The sequence below is a fragment of the Condylura cristata genome, unplaced genomic scaffold (assembly GCF_000260355.1).
Source record: "Condylura cristata isolate star-nosed mole 26May11 unplaced genomic scaffold, ConCri1.0 scaffold00040, whole genome shotgun sequence".
Classification (NCBI taxonomy): Eukaryota; Metazoa; Chordata; class Mammalia; order Eulipotyphla; family Talpidae; genus Condylura; species Condylura cristata.
The window spans coordinates 8,976,069-8,989,982 of NW_004567141.1; the positions used below are offsets into that span (position 1 = coordinate 8,976,069).

The following is a 13,914-nucleotide window of genomic DNA, read 5'->3' on the forward strand; positions in this document are numbered from 1 at the left end:
AAAAAAAAAAAAAAAAAGATAGCAAGATAAGCAGAAGGTATTTTGAATAGAAAAAAAAACATGAACAAACCATAGCCAGTGCTACATACAAAAGGAACTATATCACAATGAATTTGGGTTTATTCTAGGAATTCATTGTTAGTTTAGCATTTGAAAACCTATCATTGTAATTTATGATATTTACAGAATATAGGAGAAAACAAATGTATGTGATCATTTCAGTTGACTCAGAAAATATATCTGATGAGTTAAGGTCCATTTGTTCAGAAGCCTTATTGAACTAGGGATAGAATAAATCTACCTTTATATAATAAAGGATATGTACGAAAAACATAGCAAACATCATGTAAATGGAGAAATGTTGTAAGTCTTTCTCCTGCACTGGAATGGATCAAGAACTCTGCTGGTTACACTTCTCTTCCACATTATAGGAGAGGTGCCAGCCAGTGAAATGAAACAAGGAAAAAAGAAAATAATAAGCATCTGAAGGGAAGAAGTGAAACTCATTTAAAGATTATGTACTTAACAAACCCAAGGAAATCTACAAACAAATCATTAAAAATTATCAAGTAATATGCTGAGTATAATGTCAATATACAAAACTTTACTGACTTTCTATGTTCTAAAAATTTTGTTAAAAAAAATATGACCAAGGCCTAGAATAGAAAACCAGAAAACATTTTTACGGAAATTATAAAATACTCTATCATTGAAGGTATACCATGCTCATGGACAGGGAAACTCACTCTTATGAGTATACCAGTTTCTTCAAATTGAACTAAAGTCAATACAAGTACACTTAAGTGCAAGCTCAGTTCCAGCAGACTATTTTGAAGATATTGCTAATTGAGTATAATGTATGTATAGAAATGCAGCAGGTTAAGAACAGTCAAGAACAACTGAAGAAAAAGAACAAAGTATTCAATACTTATAAAAATACATAGTCAAAGAATATAATTTTGGTCTAAAATTAACAATTATATCATTAGAACAGAATATGGAGTCTAGAATTGAGCTTAGCACAAATACTCAATTTACTGCAAAGGTAGCACTGCAGTATATATGGGAAAGGGTCTTTTTAAAAAGTGGTATTGAATGTCCAAATTGGGAAAAAAAATGAAGCCTGATAACCTTTACTCTGTATAAAAATATCCTATTTTTGGATGTTTTAGGACTTTACTCTGTATAAATGTCCTATATGTGAATTTTAGATCTAGTTATGAAAAGTGAAATAATAAACTTATAGAAGATAATACAGGAAAAGATCTCTATTTCTGGAGAAAAAGGAAATAAAAAGGACTGTCTGCAATGGAAAATATAAATAGCATTACATTAACACTAAAACTTTCGTTAATTGAAGGCACTATTAATCCATTGGGGTAAATATTCATAATACATATATATTTTTTAAAGATTTATTTATTTATTCATACAGAACTGGGGTACAGGCCAGAGATGCGGAAGGTGAGAGGATTCACCAGAGACAGAGCGGGGTGCAGAACAGGCAGAGTTACAAAGTACACTGCTGAGGGGAGCAGCAGGCGGGTCAGGAGAGGTCTGTCTCACCTTGTGGATCTCTTCCTGGGCAGGCGGGGATTGAACTCATTCAGAAGTGGCTTAAGCCTCCTTGTGCTGTGCTTTAACCTGCTGCGCCACCAGGGAGGGCCCATAATACATATATTTAATACAGAACTTAAACCTGAAGTAAATGAATACTGATAAATCAATAATGGTGTATACCAGTGTATGTGGGTGTCTTCTGAGCTGTACCAGTTGAGGACAGTTGATTGTCTTCATTTGCTCTGGTGATGGTGGGTGGGTGGGTATAGGAGGATTGGGAATCCCAAGGAGAAGCACCGCTGAGGAGTTAGACCAGGGCCTCCAATTCAGACAGGGTCATGGGCCTAGCGGCTGAAGCAGCCTTTGTCTCTTCCCAGGGTATGCTCCTGTCACTGGGATGTGCCACCCTGTCCGCAGCTGCACCCTCAACCACGAAGATGGCTTCTCCTCAGCTTTTGTGGTGGCCCATGAGACAGGCCATGTGTAAGTGGTGTCGGTGCCCTTGTCATCTGAGGAAGGTCACAGCTTGCAGGGGCCCCTGTGCCCTGAGAGGGCCGTCATCTGCACGAAGAACACTGTTGCTGATGTTCTGACCTCCCTGTGCAACATAGGACAGTCCCAACATAGGACAGTTCCTGATGAGGAAAATAGCTGGGGCCAAGCAGTGAGGAAATAGCTGGGGCCAAGCAGGAAGTGGGGGCCTTCCACAAATTATGTCCTTGAAGACCCTGAGCAAGTGTCTCCTTGACTCACTTTACAAATGAGTACCCAAGGCACTGAGGGAACTTTACTCATGAATACAGAGCCAGGGGTGGGTGGGTAGGAGGATGGGAGGGGTCACTGCTTGGCCTGTGTGTATGATCCTCATGAATCCCACCAGAATCTTGGAGCTGGACACAGGCCCCTAGGTCTGTTCTGAGAGAATGTGGCATGGGTGCCCCGAGAGTTGGGACTGCTTCACCCTGGGGTCAGGGTAGCTGAAGGCTCTTCTGCTGGATGCCATCTCCCTAGAGTGCCCCAGCTTTTTTTTTTTTTTTTTTTTTTTGTCTGATTCAGGCCAGACCAGAACATTTCAGGTCAGGGGGAGGCCCGCATGGGGAGGCTTGGGGTATCCTCCCAGCTTTTAAGTGGGCTAGAGTTGATACATCAGTATGGTCAAGTAAGCATCCAGAAAGGCTGCCTTGGCTCCCCACAGACTGGGCATGGAACACGATGGGCAGGGTAACCGTTGCGGCGACGAGGTACGACTGGGCAGCATCATGGCGCCCCTGGTACAGGCAGCCTTCCACCGCTTCCACTGGTCCCGCTGCAGCCAACAGGAGCTGAGTCGCTACTTGCAGTGAGTACACTTCACATTCCCTGAGGGCAGCCCCGTGGTTCTCAAGTCAGCTCCAAGAGGGTGCCTGTCCCACTGTGCTTGGGGTCCTGCAGGCTGAAGTGCAGGGGAATGAAAGAGAGAATTGCAGGTGGCATACCTGAGAGCTGAGTCTGGTGTCAGGGAGGGGCTGGGCCTTGAGTGGAATGTGGGCCACTGCACTCTTCATGGACTTTCAGGATCCTGGGGTATGGCAGATCAGGCCCTGGTAGCCTGTATCAAGGGAAACTGAGGTAGCACAGCTGAGGGTTGGGGTTTGCAGGAAGACCCACCACCACTGCTCCACAAAGGACTTTAGCTGCTTCATAGCCTGGAAGGCTAATCCCATTAAAAGCTGCCATGGCACCCTCTCCCCTCACAGCTCCTATGATTGCCTACGGGATGACCCTTTTGCCCACGACTGGCCAGCGCTGCCCCAGCTGCCAGGGCTGCACTACTCCATGAATGAGCAGTGTCGCTTTGACTTTGGCCTGGGCTACATGATGTGCACCGCGGTGAGTGTAGACACTGTGGCACCTGAGGGGGGTTGTGTGGGGAAACCTGCCTTGGGACCTGTCTGGCTTCTCCAGAGGAGGATGCGGGTTTTGGGACAGCTCCCCAAGGTGGGATAGGGCAGTACTCCAGAATGGCAGCTGGCAGCGTCTCTCCCCACACCCTCTGCTCAGAGTGGCACCAGGAGCCCTCTGCCAGTGCCAGCATGGACCTGCAAAGAAAGCATGCAGGTGGCAAGGGTATCAGCAAGGGACCATGGGGGTCTGGTAAGGTCCATGTGTTGCCTGCTTCCACCTGTCAGGAGGGCTTCCTGGAGCAAGAAGTAAGTGGGAGGAGAGGGCCTTTCAAAAGGCTTGAATCACATGTGCAAAGCCCTAGAGACATAAGGGAACATAGTAGAAAGAAGAGCAAGCAGTTTTGTTCCCTGATTGAAGTGCAAGGTCAGAGCCATCAGCAGAAGCTTCAGTCATCAGAATTATTGTATCCCCTTCCTATGTGGGGAGCCAAGGCAGCCTTGCTGGGCCTTCACATGGCCTCAGGTTGGCCACTGACTCATGGCAAAAGATTTAGCATCTATCAGTGTCTGACTTGATGTGTATCTCAATTATATGACGGAAGTAAGAAAAGAGTTCCCATTTTGCAGACGAGGAAACTGAAACCAGAGAGGTTAGGTAACGTTTCAAGCCACGCAGCAAGCACTCTCCAGTGCAGGTGGGCTAGCTTGCTACATGACCGTCAACGGAGGGCAGCAGGCTCTATTCCTATGGTGATGAGGGAAGGAGTGGTTGTAACTGTATTTCAGCTGGATTCTTCTACCACTCCTGGAAGAAGGGTTATCAGAATAGGAAGCAGAAAGGCCAGCGAAGAGTTGTCTGTGAGCCAGAGGACAGCGAGCAAGCTGGAGTGAGGGCAGGCCCATGGGGCACAGGAGAGGCCTTTAGGACATTACAGGTGGTGTTCACCGCAGGCCCTGCAGTGATAGCCACTCTCAACTGCTGCTGTCTTAACCAGAGGGATGCCCTTCCATTCCTCATTATAGGCACTCTGCTTCCTGGCTGCTGAGGGTCACGGTGCTGAGCTTGAGGCCCAGCAGCCCACAGATGTGCAAAGCACCCTCACTACAGGGGAGGTTTTTACAGCCCCAGAGTCATAGGGAGCTCAGTGCTCCCACCAGCCACACAGGCCCATCACAGGCCACCAAGCCATGCCTGACTCCACAGCTGTCCAAGAGACCCTGGGGAGAGGGAAACAGCTCCGAGTAACTCCAGCAGTGAGAGACAGCCTGGTAAGCTTTGGGTGCTCTCTTTCAGTTCCGGACCTTTGACCCCTGCAAGCAGCTCTGGTGCAGCCACCCTGACAACCCCTACTTTTGTAAGACCAAGAAGGGCCCCCCCTTAGATGGGACCATGTGTGCATCTGGAAAGGTGAGTGGGACCAGAAAGCATGCACTGTGAAATACAGATCTCCAAGGACAGACTGCAATGCCCCAGCTGGGACTGGGGGCCTTCTGGGGGACACCTGCCTTCTTTGTAATTCCCTACATTTGACACAAGTTGCAGCCCTGTGCTCCCAACTCATGACAGAGCAAATTTGGTGTCTTAAAGTTCTTCACTGCACATGAGGTGCCCCATTCTCTTCTTAAAAGAAATTCCCTTCTGAAAAATACCAGATGGTTTCACTCAAAGCAGGAGTATAAAGGACCAGGGGAGAAAATAATAATAATAATGAACAACTATATACCAGAGACATTTTAGGGGGGTGGGGTGGGGGATGGGATAAAAATGGGGGGCTGGGGAAGTGCCCTGGACTATGGTGATGGCACACAGGTGATTAGGTGATGGGAAGCCCATGGGCATTACAACTGAGATGGAAAAATGTACAAAATGATGTAAAAGTAAACTATTTTTTAAACTATATATTTTTTTAATTAAAAAAGAAACTCCCTTCTTTTAAGAGAAATTTTGGTATTCCTTTTGGCTTGCATACAAGTGACTCACCTCACACTGAGGCCAGCATTGACGTCTAGTGGCCCCTTTGTTCCCAGGACCCCACTGTTTGCCACAGTTGCACAGACTTGTCCATTGAGGTGGCTCAGTGGCTGGTTGCCCCTTCCAGTGTTCCAGGTCTGATTTTCATTGGCTTAGATGACGTCACCCACCTACTCTTCAGCCAATGACTTGCTAGAGTTCTGGCTTATGCAGATGAGCCTAAGCCTAAGTCACTGTGCAGAAGGTGCTGATGACCACTCAGACCACCACCCAGCATTTGACATTTGGAGTAGAATGGACTCCAGCCCACTCCAATGTCGGGTGCAGAGAGGCCCCAGCTCATCTAGGTCTCTAGTGCCTTAACCTCATGTCTTAAATTCTACCTGATATTAGTCTCTGATGGAGTCTCTTAAAGATACAAATCCCAGGTCCACCCTTGCGATTATTGATGTGGGGTAAGGACTAGGAATTATCTGGGCCTTTTTTTTTATTATGTTAAATTTCATACCACATAAAATGCAGCATTTTAACCACTTAGAAATGTGTGACCAGTGCATTCACAATGCTAGGCAACCATTCCCACTGTCTAGCTTCATAACTTTTTTGCCACCCCAAAAAGGAGACCCCTTTAAGCACTAGTTTCCCATATCCCTTCTTTCTCCATTCCTCAACCACCACTAATCTGCTCTCATGCTCTATTGATTTGCTTGTTCTGAAATCTCATATAAATGGAGTCACATGCTATGTAACCCTTTATGACTGACTTCTTTCACTTAATGTTTTCAAGTTTCATCTATGTTGTGCCATGTCTCAGTGCTTGCTTCCTTTTTGTGGCTGAATAATAGTCCACGGCATGGACATGCTACATCTTGTTTATACATTCAGCTCTCATCTAGGGCTTTGTGATTGCCTTTCACCCCATAGGAACCATGACCAGTGGGAGAACTGGGCCCCAAAATGCCCATACCCAGACTGGCACCCTTTTCCTTTGTGGGATGCTTGGGTCTGGCAAGAAAATTTGAATTTTCATAAAGCCAGTAGATCAGGAGAATATTCGCTGAAAAGATAATTGTGGACCTCTAGTGAGTCTGGGACGTGGGGCGCACCTGTGAAGGACGAACCGGAGGGATGACTGCTGTGTCCAGCATGCAGTGAGTCTTTATTTTGTGCCGTGCTTTTTATATACTCCACATTAACCAGCTGAAACAACATATTGATTTAATCTATCTATCTAGACATTCTCAAGTAGTAACAATAGAATATTGACGAACTCTAATTCTATATCTGGTGTTCTAATTTTTGGAACACCCAGATGGCCAAGCCATCTCACACACCCGAACACTTCTCCCGATAAGCTCTTTTGCTGTCTTTCTCAGACGTGACTGCCTGCTCGCATGACCTATCTTCTCACATTTTTGGAGCCCAGACCCGGCCCTCAGAGCGTCCCCCAAGGAGCTTTCACCTACCTCTTGGTATCCAAGTCCAGGTGCCAGTCAAGGTCATGCACGAGCTCTGCCCTTTTCTTTTTGTTAATTTCATTAGCCATCGAGAGATGTTGAAGTCTCTGCCACTCTGGCCTCAGAGACAGGCGTATCCTTAGAACAGAGCAAATTAAAACAGCAGCAAGTCCACTACCAATACTATGCGTAAGAGTCTGAACCAATGAATGAGGATCCATACCCTGTAGTGCATCAGCAATATTTTGAGCCAGATTATCCAATGATGACTGGGGCAGTTGTGAAAAATATTTTATCACCCGATCTTGTAATGCTTGTACATTTAAGGACTTTACCTTGCACACAATTGAGGTGATATTAAATAGGGGACCATTCGGTGGATACATTATGAAACTAAACAGGAGTTACACATTATAAGCTTACATTCCAATCACAGTGAAGCATAATTTGTTTTTGTAATTTTACAAATTGATCACCCAGCAATTGAACAGCCTGTTGGAATTGTCCAACTTTTTTTTTTCCCCCTATTTTTCATTAAGGCCTACTTGTTGCTGCCATAAAAGGCAAGAATTATGGGACCGATTTGATACAAAGTCATGAGTCTGTAAGACAGTATAGAGAGCTTGTCCTGCCACTGCTGCAGTGGTTGTTATGGTGATTGATCCTAGTATAGCAACAATTAGCCATGCAATACAGTATTTTGTGTGATGCATCAGGTGTCCAACAACCTGAAATAAAGTTCCAGCAGCAGGGGAGTCCTTGGAAGATTGACGGGTATGTAAAACAATAGATTGACAAAAGTAGTTAACATATATAGAAGAATTAAGATAAAAATTAAGACAAGAGGCCCTCCCTGGTGGCGCAGCGGGTTAAAGCACTGCACTGAGAAGCTAACGCCACTTCCGCATGAGTTCAAATCCCGCCTGCCCCGGAGGAGACCACATGGCGAGGCAGACCTCTCCTGACCCACCCGCTGCTCCCCTCAGCAGTGTACTTCGTTGATCTGCCTGTTCTGCTCCCCGCTCTGTCTCTGGTGAAACCTCTCACCGCCCCTGAGCCTCTGGCCTGTACCCCAGTTCTGTATGTACAAATAAATAAATCTTAAAAAAAAAAAAATTAAGACAAGAATATAAATGACAATATATATTAAAATAACAGGAACAAGTAAAAATATTTAAAAACTGGTTTAACTTATATATATAACAAGCTTTTAAACCTTTTTTTGGACCCCAAAAACAAAGCAATAGGTTTTTTTCTCTTTGCTTTAGCTCTATTAGAAATATATAGAGAAGCCCTCCCTGGTGGAGCAAGGGGTTAGGATACAGCACTGCAAGTGAGCGACAGCCGCCTCTGTGCGAGTTTGATCCCGCCTGGGAGGGGATCATGGTGCGGCAGACCCTCAGCAGTGCACTTCATCTGTCTGCCAGTTCTGCTCTCTACTCTGTCTCTGTCTCTGGTGTACCCTCTCACTGACCCTGCACCTCTGACCTGTACCCCAGTTCTATAATGCATAAATAAATAAATCTTAAAAAAAAATTTTTTAAAGAAATTTTTGCAGAATTTCAAGGAAAGCCACTGAAACACAATTAATTTTTTTTTAGTTTAAACAGACTAAAAATTTTTTTGAAGTTATGTAAAAACAGACCCATGAGTAGTAAAAATTACTACTACAATTTTTATATTGTGATGGCATCAAGGGAAGAGAAGAAATGGAAACACAAATTAGTTTTGTTGAAAAAAATTATAACATTATTATAGATTGTCATTTAAAACAAGAAAACCTTTTTTGAATCAAACAAACAACAAAAAAGCCAGTATTATTTTAAACAAAACTTAGAAAAAAATAGTCTCTTTAGCTTTTTTGTAGAAAATATTTTTTCACTGTCAAAAGTTTAATTAGGGCCCTCCCTGGTGGTGCAGCGGGTTAAAGCCCAGCACTAAGAAGCTAAAGCCACTTCAGCATGAGTTCAGTCCAGCCATAGGACGTGATCCACATGGCACTACAGACCTCTCCTGACCCACCCTCTACTCCCCTCAGCAGTGTACTTCATCAGTAGGCGGGTGCTGCTCCCCACTCTGTCTCTGGTGAGTCCTCTTACCACCCCTGCACCTCTGGCCTATACCCCAGTTTGGTATACAAAAATAAATAAATCTTTTTTAAAAAGTTTAATTAGTTGGGCTCAGTTGAGGTATTTTACTGGAAACAAAAAAAAACCTTTTTTCTTTTTTTTTAGAAACAATTTTTTTTAAATACCAAACAATTAAATATAATATTGTAGGACAATGATCAACATTATTTACAATTTACATACATGTCAAATACATATATATTTTAAAAATAAGGTTTTTAATACATGTTTTAGAAAAACAATGTTAACAGTTGTGTTTATGCCAAAGGTTTACCGTTTTCCCAAGTGACAGTGCTTTTCTTTTTTTCTTTTTTCTCTTTTACTTTACTACATATACCAAGTTGGACAAATTGATCTGAATGGCTTTCCCAGAAAGAAAGGGAGAAATTATGTGGAGTGTCTCAGGAGCTCTACCGAGGTTCCACAAAATTTCTTTTGATGGACCAAATGATAAACTATCAAATTGTATTTTAATTCAGAATTTTGGGAAGCTTTGTCATAAATATGAAAAAAAAATAGCAGTAATGACAATCTCAATTTTGGGGAAAATTCTGGCTTTTTTTAGTGAGACAATGTTGACAGTCACACCATAGCCTTTTAGTTAGTTTGTTTGTTTATTATAACTGGAGACTCTCTTTTTAAAAAAAAAAAAAACTTATTTTAAACTTTTATTTGTCTGACATTATCAACTCAAGTAAGAGAAAAAAATTATACCAATACAACCTGTTTAAAAACAAATTAGTTACCATGAACATTACATTTTTGTTTGTTACAATATCCATAGGCACCATCTAAACCAATTTAGAACATCTTGAGGCCAAGACAATTAAACACAAGGAAAAGATATACAGACATGTAACATATACACACAGGCAGTTTTCTTAATTACTTAGTTTTACTCATATAGGCCAAAACTATAAAAAGAAAACAAGTAAAAAGAATAAAAGAAATTTTTCAAGGAAATATAAAAATTAAGACTGAAGACCTTATTATTAAAAAAAAAAATTACTGCTAGCATAATTGCACGATGTCATTGTTATGTCCCTAAATGTTTTTAAAGGAAAAAGACTGGTTAGAGCATGTTTGTCATCTCAGGATGTTTGGTTTTTTTAAAGTGTATTTTGAAGTACACTGTTACATAACTGGAAAAGAAGAAAAGTTACTGCCATTTAAGTTTTTGTCATAGCCTGTGTGTACCAAAACTTAACGGTGATGGGTTCTCCTCGTTTATGTTTTCAAACCAGAACTTCTCTAACCTATTCCCAAGTATCCAAATCAAACGTTTCTTCACCAGGAAACCACAACATTTAAACAATGAAGAATTTGTGAAAGAGAAACCTTAGTGCCATAATTGGCACAAGATGCTTAAGCAGCGAAGCAAAAGTAGAAAGACGTGAAGAAGAGTGCCTTTGTATGGTGTGTGGTGCTCTCCATGGTACCCATCCTGTAAGGTTGACCCTGTCAGATTTGTCTCCTTGTTATGTGATGGGCTTTCAATTCACTTAAAACATTTTACATGCTTAAGCCTTTTAATCCTAAAAACAATTGTAGCATTTAAATGTTCTTTATGAAACATTTTAATAACATTAAAAAGTTACCTCTTATAATAAAATGAGATATCAGTAAATGGAATTGCTTATTTGGATAATGACACTATGTTAAACACTTATAGTTGGCCAGGAGGAAATAAACCAATTAGTCATGAGTTGCTCAACAATGCTTCAGTCAACTATGTACCAGATGCATGACTGCAGTCCCAGTAGGCCCTGGGCTGTACCATCCAAGCTTGTGGAATTATAATTTATGACATTCACACAGGAAGGAGTGGTCCAGTGGTGCATTTCTCAAAATGCATCCCTGGCAATAAGCAGTGCAGGGCTGTGTTAGTGAGGCAGATTCTGTGTGGTGGAATTAGCGTGATATTCCTTTCTTCTGCTTTGCTCTGTTTTCACCTTTCCCACAATGCACATGGGTCACCTCTGTGCCTTTGAAGCCGAATCTATGGAAGAGGTGGTCCACTACACTACAGGCCACAGAGTGGGTGTCCTGTGCCTGCCCCCCCTTTCCAGAGTGGAGACAAGTTTGTCCAATGGGGACAATGGCTTCTTCATCCTCCTGTCTCTTGGACTTTGATCCCCTTGGCCAATAGTGACTTAGAGACTAGGGACCAGGCCCAACTCACTTTCACAGGTTGCAGCATCAGTCTCTCCCTCCCCAAAGCCATCAACTCAGGCTCCTATAACAAAAATACCAGGATTAGGGAGCCTAACCTATATTTATTCCTCACATTTCTGAGGCTGGAAACTTGAGATCAAGGTGCCATATGGAGACGGAGATGGCCATCTTCTCACTGTGTCCTCACATTTTGGAGAACGAACTCTATTCTCATGTCTTCTTTTAAAGACACTGATCCCTGAGCCCTTCCTGGGGACACAGTGGGTTAAACTGCAGCACCATGACATTATCCGCAGCTACTTTAGCATGAGTTCGAAGATTCCTCAGCCAGATTGCTGATCCACATGGCATGGCAGACCTCCTGGCCCATACGCTTCTACCCTCCACAGTGGATTTCCGTCAGTCAGTCTGCCTGTTCTACGCCCCACTCTGTCTCTGGTGAATCCTCTCACCCCCACACATCTGGCCTGTAACCCAATTCTTGTATGCACAAATAAATAAACCTTTAAATAAAAGAAAAGAAAGGCGCTGATCCCATTTCATGGGGACTCCATCATTAACTAATCACCTCATACTGACCCCACATTCTAATATTATCAAATTGGAGGTTATACCTTAATATGTGAATCGGAAGATTCATACACATTCTTTCTTCTACATTTCCCTATTGGAGCTTCTTTTTTTTTTTTTGTCAGTCAGCCCCACCTGGCACCACTATCTGAAGGAGTCATCAGCCAGCATGGGATGCTCTTCCTTTCCATGGCTGAGTGAGGGAACTCTGGGGTGAGAGGTGAGGTAGTGTAACAGTGACCTGGGAAGGAGATGTCCAGCATCATTGGACTTCCCTGAGTACTTCAAGACTCTGCTTGCCAGCCATGTGCTGAGTGCCCACCCTGAATGTGATGGAGCCCTTAACTCTTGTCCAGAGGCCAGGAAGAAGAATCAGAAAATGGTAGACTCTGCAGGCCTTCCTGGGTTAAGACTAACTCAAAGGTAAAGCCAGGATCATGGGGTGGGATGGGAAAAGTGACAGGCCTGTACTGGGATGGAAGAGAGGCAGTGGATTCCTAAGCAGAGATGTGCATAAAGTAGGAAAGCAAAGAAGTGTCTGCTTGCAAGAGCGAGAGGGGTACAGGGGAGCTACTCTGGCTTTGAAACAGGAGAATGGCTCCCTATAAATGGATTCTGAGACAGAGCTCTGGCTGCAGGCATTTTGCCGTGAAGTCCTCTCAGGTCCAACAGAGCTGATCCGACCTGGAGTTCTTTCTGGCTGACTGGGACTTTGAGAGGTGCTGCCAATCCTGACCAGTCACTAGCAGTTGTGCTTGCCAGGGATGGAACATGGCTGTGAACTAGGCAGCACTCGTTGAGGGCATTTTCTGGAGAGAGACTCAAGTGTGAACCACAAACAACAATCAAGCTTTTTGGCTGGGAGATTGAGAACTTGCATCTTGAGGGGGATCTCTTTATAGTGTTCAATGCACTGGAGATGCGTAGAAGTAGAGCAGTGGCTCCCATCACAAGGGAAGAGAACAAAAATGCAGGCTGTTCAGAGAGCTGTTAGTGCTCCAGAACCTGGCATGGCGGAGGGAGATGAAACAGGAGTGTGTTGGAGCCAGTCTTACACCAGGGCCTTTTATGCCAGGCTTGGTCTTCGTCTTGCAACAGTGGGGAGCCCACAGGTTTGAGTCAGGTTTGCCATAAAATTCATGACACATGCACTCCAGGGCTCCTCACTTGCACGGGCCTAGGCAGACTTCTTGGGGGTACCTTGTCATGTATTTTCATGACTTTCACAAGGGAAGATACAATCATGAGTTGCTTCAGTTGTATGCTGCTCAGTGACAGGGATACATTCTGAGAAATGTGTCCTTGTGTGAACATAGACTATAATTGCACAAGCCCTGATGATATAGCTCACAACATGCCCAAGCTGCTTGAGATAGCTGATTCAGACTGGTCTGTTACTGACAAATGTTATTAAGCCAAACATGACTGTACTGTAACCATTATCAATTAGGGTCTCTTTCTTTTGATTCCTTCTTCCTCTGATACACACTTATGTTGGCTGGCATTCCCCTGAAATCAGAATGTTGACAGCAGTCATTCTGGAGTATGGCTGATCTAAGGAGCATTTCAACAGACTCAGTGAACTTTGTAGTCTCTTGTTTTTCTCATAAGCTCTATTCCTTTTACTGTGCTTTTTTTTTTTCTTCTTCTTCTTCTGCTCTTCAGATTGCATAATTTTGATTGCTCTCTATTTAAGTTCAGAGGTTCTAGCTCTACTGACTGACTGACAAAACTTTTGGACCCTCTGAGGACTTTATCATATCAGATTTTATGTCCCTAACACCAGAATGTCTGTTTGCTTCTTTTTTTTGTTTGTTTGTTTTTAATTTATTTTATAACAGTTTATTTTTACATCAATTTGTACATTTTTATTTCCATCTCATTTGTAATCCCCGTGGGTTTCCCATCACCAAGTCACCCGTGTGCCATCACCATAATCCCGTGCACTTACCTCCCCACCCCCACATTTTTTGATCCCATTCCCCACTCCACCCCCACAAAATGTCTCTGGTATATGGCTGTTCATTATTCTTGTTGTTTTCTCGCCTGGCCCATTATACTCCTGCTATGAGCGAAACCATCCAGTATTTTTCTTTCTCTTTCTGGCTTATCTCACTAAGCATGATCTTTTCCAGCTCCATCCAAGTTGCTGCAAAAGACATGTGTTT

At 43.3% G+C, this 13,914-nt stretch overlaps 1 protein-coding gene across 1 annotated transcript in view; it reads left to right on the forward strand.

The window, feature by feature from the left end:
* ADAMTS2 (ADAM metallopeptidase with thrombospondin type 1 motif, 2) overlaps positions 1-13,914 on the forward strand; it is a 236,909-nt gene that overhangs the window by 187,237 nt on the left and 35,758 nt on the right. The window contains exons 6-9 of the mRNA XM_012733272.1: positions 1,938-2,043; positions 2,756-2,899; positions 3,297-3,429; positions 4,738-4,851. Of these exons, the coding sequence (XP_012588726.1) occupies positions 1,938-2,043; positions 2,756-2,899; positions 3,297-3,429; positions 4,738-4,851 (497 nt within the window). The remainder of the gene's footprint in view (positions 1-1,937; positions 2,044-2,755; positions 2,900-3,296; positions 3,430-4,737; positions 4,852-13,914) is intronic.